Genomic DNA, 7,960 nt, shown 5'->3' on the forward strand with positions numbered 1-7,960 from the left:
CCACACACACCTGCGCCTCATTCCCGTCTCATCAACTACTGCATTTAGACGCCGGCTTTTCCTTCACTCCTCGCCAGATTGTCTGCTCGCCATACGGTACACAGATGGTCGTTCGTCGTGCTTTAAGGAACGTGAGTTACTCTTGTTACCTTCACCGCCTAACGCATTTTGTTTTTTGTTTCATCGCTTCCTAGACCATCTCCTCGCTCATGGTTTCGCCGCTCCTGGTTCTCCTGCGTTCCTGCGGCTTCCTATTTTCTGGTCCCACCGTTTCCGGCCTTCCTGTGTTCCTGCTGTTTCGCCGCTCCTGGTTCTCCTGCGTTCCTGCCGTCCTCCTGCATCCGTTCTTCACCTGCGTCTGGCTCTCCGGTTCCTCTACTCATCAGTCGTTCCCAGCTTCCCGGTTCATCGCTCCTGGTCTCCTGTCCATCCCGCAGTCCCCCGGCGCTACCAGTACCGCTCCTGCCGCTCCCCTCTCGTTTCGGTTATCCTTTTGTTTTTTTTTTCCTTCGTTCATTATCGTTTAATAAATCGTGGTGAGATTACCTCTGGGGTTTTGTTGTTTGTGCACTCGCCTTCTGGGTTCCCTGGTCCTTGGTGGGTTACAATCCCCGCATAACAGTAGCAAGTCGATACCACAGTCCCAAGGCCTATGCGGTGGTAACTGTGTGGCCCGTTCCTTACTGAATACGTCTTTCAGGTCATGATAACACCGGGGAACAGTCACAGTGTTGTTCATGTCCGGGCTTTCTATGGAGGTTGCAAAACAAGGGATGGACATGCATTGTAACTTACAATTATCACTCCATTTTTTGATCTCCCCGGATTTCCAGGAGATCAGGGGGTCATGGACAGCACCACCCTGCCTCTGTCTCATATTATTAAGTTGTTAATTTCATGACGATACAACCATATTTACCTGTGGAAAGTTGATTTTGTTTATTTTACAAACATCATGCATCTTGAATCAGACATCTTTTCCAAATTTTTGGAATGTGTTGAAGATATCAAACGAGGTATGTACCTACAAAAAATCAGTTAATAATGTAAAACATGAAAAACATTCACTTCCACAATTATTGGCACGCCTGGTAAAAACAGTAAAAAATGGAATCCACCATAATCTTACACTGAATACATTTAAATTGTCAAACCTTTATAATTTTCTTTTGAGAGAAAACAAATGCTCATCAAGAAATAATTCTTTATAATAAAATCATAATTCCAATGACTGATACCTCTAAAAATTCTTAGAAATTAAATATGACTAAAGCATTTTTCTGGTAATTGATCTTAATTGATGAATTATCTGGAAATTATCTAACAGTAATCTAACCATGCTTTCCTGTTTCACTGGGGTATAATTATGAGGTGACACAGAGGTCAATTCAAATTAAAAAGCAGTAAAATTGAATGATTAAGAAACCAATTCAACCTGTGTTGTGTTTTGTGTATAGCTGATTCTCAATTAACTGTTTTGTTTTGTTTTTGTTTGTTTTTTGTTTTTTGTTTTTGTTTTTTTTATCATATAACTTAAAAATAAAATACTTAACAAACAAAAGAAAAAATGTAAAACATGGTTTAATTTTAAGGGATAATGTTATTAAACTTTAATAACGTTATTGTAAAAAATGTCTTGCCCTAAAAATGTTGCTCTGACATAACTAATTAACCGACATAACTATTTTATAACTAAGGCCCTACCTAATTCATGGCCGTGAAATTAGCCGTTTTCTGAAAAATCAGCCGTTTTCCCAGAAATATGCTGAAATTGCTGAAAATTTAAAATTTGTGAATTTAGTAGGACCCTATTTATAGTCTAAGTACTGCATAAAGCACTAAGGTAAAATGTACATTGAACATTATTATTGAGACTTCAAGAATCACCTTAAAGGGGTTTATTTAGCGGCAACCACTAGTTGTATATTATCCTGATCCATATAGTTTCTTAATAAACATAACATTTTAACTTTAATTTGTTAAACCATTAAAGATCATTCATTTTTTCTTTAAAATTCTCAATTTAAAAATATTCAAAATTTTATACAATGCCAATTCCCATCAAACATTATCCTTCCAAACCATGTTGAATAATACATACACCACTATATTCTCCTCAAATAATTTCTGATAAAAAAGTTATAAAAACTTTATTTTATATAAAAAAATAATGTTATTATTATATTATATTAAATTAATTATTTAAAGTTTTTCTGTATTAATGTTTAATGTTTTCAGATTTACTGTTTATTATTATCTATTATTATTAATCAACAAACAAGTAATGCATATAAAATAAACAATCCACCAATATTAAACAATTGTACGATTTGGAATTATACATAAATTAAAATGTTATTTAAACATTCACATAATTTCTACTGTACTGTACTGTCAATTAAACACATAAAAAAATGTATATTTGAAAAACAAATAGTGAAAATGTCAGTACTAGAGAACCATATGTGAGAGAGTTGCTGTAGGGAGGGTCTTTGGCAGAAAAAGTAACAAACAAAAACAGGAGGCACTAAGCTTCACCGCTTCAGTCTCTTCTTGTCCTACCTTGGAGTCCAGAAGATAATTAGCCACATCAGTCAGGTGACTTACTTTCTTTTTTAAGCAATTATTTAAAACACATTCATCATTCATTACTGATTTTAGTGTAATCTAATGGACATAATTATAGTGTGTTAAAAATTTTGAGGTAAGGATGTTTAATTACAGAGCACTTTTACAATGTAGAATCTTCTGGGAAAAAAACAGTTGTGACATTGTAAATTAAATTAGTAATTTATTACTTAAATATCCATTAATTTAAATATTGTGATTTTAACATTCTTTATAATTGTATTAGATTTAATAAGGCACTAATTAAAAGAAAGTATAATAAAATGTATAATTTGTCTTTTGATATATTGCTCATAATTGTAAGTCGTGTGCCAGGCAACTAAAATCACAGTTCAAACAATTTGCTAAAGTAGTGTTGAAGGGAATTGATGCTCTGTATCAGTGAGTGGCATGTAGTGGAATAGCACATAGGAGAGGAAGCATTTGGAAGACAGATGGTTACACAGTGGAGTTTTTCTTGCCCAGGAACAGGCTCTCCCTTGGAGATAACTTTTCCCTACTCAGAGTAAAACAACACCTATTTTTGTTTTGTTGATCATTTTACAATTTTATTTATTATTATTTTATGAGCGTATGCTTTTATTTGCTTACTTTTTCATTATAGCATTTTAAATTGCACGTGTATGAAGGCCGTGTGGCCTTTTCTGCCACTCGCCAAACCAACCATGAACCCACAGATATGAGCAATCGTACCATGATCATCTACTTTGACCAGGTAAGCAAAACAAAATTATCAGGACCATCCATCTAAAAAGCTAATAGGTCATAAATTTTTTATTGTTTCTACATTACTGTTTATTTTTTAACAGATCTTGGTAAATGTGGGTGGTCATTTTGACCAAGAAAGCAGTGTCTTCTTAGCTCCAAAGAGAGGGGTGTACAGTTTCAACTTTTATGTGGTAAAAGCCTACAACAGACAAACTATACAGGTGCAATATTTCTATAACATTCTGGATACTTTTTTATTTTTTTAATTGTATGTTTTGCTTTTTTGTTTTTTGAAGTAAATATAATCATTACTTTTTTGGTAGGTAAGCCTGATGCTGAAAGGATGGCCAACCATTTCTGCCTTTGCTGGGGACCAGGATGTAACCCGAGAGGCAGAAACTAATTCTATATTACTTAAAAGAGATGATAAGGCCTACTTAAAACTGGAACGAGGCAACCTTATGGGGGGCTGGAAATATTCCACTTTTTCTGGCTTCCTGGTCTTCCCATTATAAACCACTTAAGCAGTGAATGTACAGTATATGCACTATACTGTACATATACTGTAAGTAACATACTACAACAAAAACTGCAAAAACCTAGAAATATAACGATTGTTAATTGAGTACTATTAATGGTCAGTCATCTTCAGACCTAAACCCCATTGAAAACCTCTGGAATGTGATCAAGAGGAGGATAGATAGTGACAAGCCAGCAAACAAAGCCTAGTTGTACCAATAGTGACATAAGGTTACTGAACACTGATGTAAAGGACTAATGGAGAGCAAATAAAATGAATGTGATTGAAAATCTTGAATGATTTCTCCAAATAATAATTTATTAACTTCCCAAGTTGAAACATTAGTATTGTGTTTTTAAAAATGAACAAGAAAAAAAAACTTTATTTTGTTTGCATTTTGTCTGTAAATATTGTACTTTTTTCTTTTAACCAAATGTTATTTTCTGCAATTAGTTCAAGATTTATTATTTATTATTATATAAACATATACTACAACATATGTAAAGGCATAGGAATATTAAATATCTAAAAATATATACAATTATTTATACAATACAACAACAATGTAAAGTGCAGGTGTGTGCTATTGTGCAAATGAACAATAGTGAAGTGTTAATAAATATAAGTATGAATATTGTAAATATGGCAAGTGTGTTTCGTGCCTGTAATGTGACAGGTTTTTGTGTTATTTGTGTTTGAAGTTTCAAGCATCTAAGGTGGTAAGGATGCTGACAGGCTTTCTTTACCAGAGAATTAATGTGGCATGTCCATTACAGATCTTGTAAAATGTGTTCAACAAGGCACGGAAAGTTGTTTACTTGCTTCACTGGGGTCAATAATGAGGGGATGATATACCATCTGCTGCTTCTTGCTGAAGTCAGCTATTTTGTCTTGCTGACATTCAGGGGAAGATGGTTCCTCTGGCACTAGTTTTTCAAGTGCTTGATCTCTTCCAGCTAGACTTTTTCACCATTTCAGAGATCAAGCCTACCTCAACAGTGTTGTCAGCAAACTTGAAAATGGTGGTGAAGATGGAGACCACACAGTCGTAGGTATACAAAGAGTACAGCAAAGGGCTCAAGACAAAGCCCTGTGGAGCTCCAGTGTTGAGATAGATAGTACGATTAGACATGTTGAATTAATAAAGCAATAAATAAAGCAATTCTCCACAAATTGATTCAAGCAAAATAGTGCCAGGACTCTGTTGATGCACCTTAGCGATATAGACCAACTATTAATATTGACCCCACCACTCTGGCTCAGGACTAATGGTCTTCACCAATTACTGCTCACAACCTTAAACAATCATACACAATGATTTATACCACTTGGTTACTTTTCCTTAAAACCCTTTAAAGCAATAACCAATAAAGCAAATTTTTTTTTTGAGAATTAGCATCTACCAGACAGGGCAAAATATCCAAATAAAACTATTTAGATGTAATTATTTTACTTGAGTAAAAGCACTGTTACTATGGGAAATTTATTCTAAAGTAAAATTACAGGACTAAAAAAAGAAAGAAAAAAAAAAGAAAAAAACATTTTAAATTTCATTTACTAAGTTACTTACCTTTTTTTAAACTGGTTGGCGAGATGCAAATACATGAACCTTTCCAAGGCAGTACAGACAGGTAGTATGTAATTAATTTTCACAAAAATAAAGTTCTTTAACAAATAAAATTAAAGCATAACATTTTAAATAATATAAAATTAAATTAAATTTAAAAAATGTTTAAGGGAGAGCAGATGGAGTTTCTGGCAGGCAAACACTTGCCTATACTGGACTCGGCACGCAAGGCTGTCCTGTCACAACTGGTATTTTACAGTGAAATTATTTAGAGACATCCATTTTTTTTATCACAGGATAAAATGACGTTTTAAAATCACAATCTAACCCCTGTATCTGTTTATTTTTAAAATTAAAAATGCTTTTTTAAACATATACTCCTTAAAAAAATTAAACTGTATCTACCTAAAACAAAAACATACAATATTAACAATATACACGTGGGACAGTGGTAGCCTAGTGGGTGGAGCTTTGGGCTGTCAGTCGGAAGGTTGCAGGTTTGAATCCCAGCTCTGCCATGCAGCCTCTATTGGGCAAGGCCCTTAACCCTTGCGGCTCCACCCTAGTGAAAAAAGTACTTAATTGTACTTAAAATATACTGAGATTTGTCTAAGTATACTTTTTAAAAACTAGCAAATGTATGTACTTATTTCAAACGTTAAAAATATCTTAATGTCATACTTCAGATCAAATAATTGCAAGTACACTTTTATCTTAATTTTCAAAAATATACTTACCATAAATAAATAAAATACATTATAGATAAATACATTACCATGAAGTATACTTTTAGTTAAAATTCAATTTACTTAATATACTTCTCAAATACTTGATTTCTAATAGATGTTTGGTATATTTTTGCAAAGTATATTAAACAACTGCTGTTGTAATTCACTTAAATCACACTTTAAACACGCTGTACAAAGGTTCACTTAAGTGTATTTTTTCAGAAAGTGACTTATTGGTACACTGCCCTAGTGAAAAAATGCACTTAAATGTGTATTTAAAATACACTGATCAGCCATAACATTAAAACCACCTTCTTGTTTTCAAACTTACTGTCCCTTTTATCAACTCCACTTACCATATCGAAGCACTTTGTAGTTCTACAATTACTGACTGTAGTCCACCTGTATACTTTGTTAGCCCCCTTTCATGCTGTTCTTCAATGGTCAGGACACCCATAGGATCACCACAGAGCAGGTATTATTTGTGTGTTGGATCATTCTCAGCACTGCAGTGACACTGACATGGTGGTGGTGTGTTAGTGTTTGTTGTGCTTGTATGAGTGGATCAGACACAGCAGCTCTGCTGGAGTTTTTAAATACCGTGTCCAATCACTGTCCACTCTATTAGACACTCCTACCTAGATGGTTTACCTTGTAGATGTAAAGTCAGAGACGACAGCTCATCTATTGCTGCTGTTTGAGTTGGTCATCTTCTAGACCAGGGCTGCCCAATTTGGGGCCCGCGGGCCAAACTTGGCCCGCCGTCTCTTTTTTCTGGCCCGCCTCACTAGATCAAAGTAGCGCTTACTTTTGTCAGTAGCTGGGAATTTCTTTTAACAGTGTTGAACTGCCTATAACGCTAGCTGCAATTCATTGGCTGACCACAATTTTACATGAGACAGTGGATAGGAGAGGGGGGCGCTGTGGAGCTCCTGTCAGCAGACATGATGACATGAGTGAGGCTGTTAATCATGGAGCGTATGAGGCAGTGGCATTGGATAAACGAACATTTAAAAACAGTTTGAATATTTTTTCACCGAAATAGATTAAACCGCAGTTTGCCTCATCTGCGGATAGACAGTGGCTGCACTACAGGAGTACAACATCCGTCAGCATTACGAAACAAAACATGCACACCTGTTCTCAAAGTACAGTGGCGAGGAAAGGTGAATATATTGAATATTTGAATATTGATGATATATACGTATATATACAGTATATATTTTGCTTTGCATGTTTTTCTTTACAAATTTACATTTGTTCAAATATTTTTGCTCCTAAAAAGAAACATCTATCATCCGTTGAAATAAATAAAAGCACTGTTAATTAGAATAAACAGTAGTGTTTTATTTAACAACAAAAACGTGATATTTTTAAATTTAATGCAATATTAAAATTAGGGTGGGCGACTTTCACGATTAATTCGAATGAACGTTTTCACACGATGTTAGAAATGTGACAATCGCGATTGTTTACATACTTTATATTTTAATTAAAATACCAACATGTCAGTTTAATATCAAAAGAGTAAAAACAGTAAACGGAAGACAACAAGGGTCATACACGGTAATAGTTAGATTCAGAAATAAGGAGCGCAAACACGATCGAGACTCACAAACAGAAGAGTTTAATTAAGATTCATGGAATCGAACACAGCTGAACTGAATCAAAACTCCGGAGTGGGAGGACCGATCAGAATTGACTGACCGGGGACTTGTGGTAGTCACGTGACAGTCTGTGGGAGCATGGGAGTTGTAGTCAATATTGTTAGAAGCGGAATGTGCCCCTCCATCCACCCCCCAATCACAA

The 7,960-nt window shown here is 34.7% G+C and overlaps 1 protein-coding gene across 1 annotated transcript; it reads left to right on the forward strand.

Moving 5' to 3' along the window:
• Positions 1–955: 955 nt before the first annotated feature.
• LOC134311867 (cerebellin-1-like) lies at positions 956–3,851 on the forward strand. Its single transcript, XM_062993514.1, has 5 exons — positions 956–1,016; positions 2,570–2,598; positions 3,233–3,343; positions 3,438–3,557; positions 3,660–3,851. Exons 1-5 carry the CDS (start codon positions 956–958, stop codon positions 3,849–3,851), a joined length of 513 nt encoding a protein of 170 aa, XP_062849584.1.
• Positions 3,852–7,960: the final 4,109 nt, after the last annotated feature.

Source organism: Trichomycterus rosablanca, chromosome 4 (assembly GCF_030014385.1).
Source record: "Trichomycterus rosablanca isolate fTriRos1 chromosome 4, fTriRos1.hap1, whole genome shotgun sequence".
NCBI lineage: Eukaryota > Metazoa > Chordata > Actinopteri > Siluriformes > Trichomycteridae > Trichomycterus > Trichomycterus rosablanca.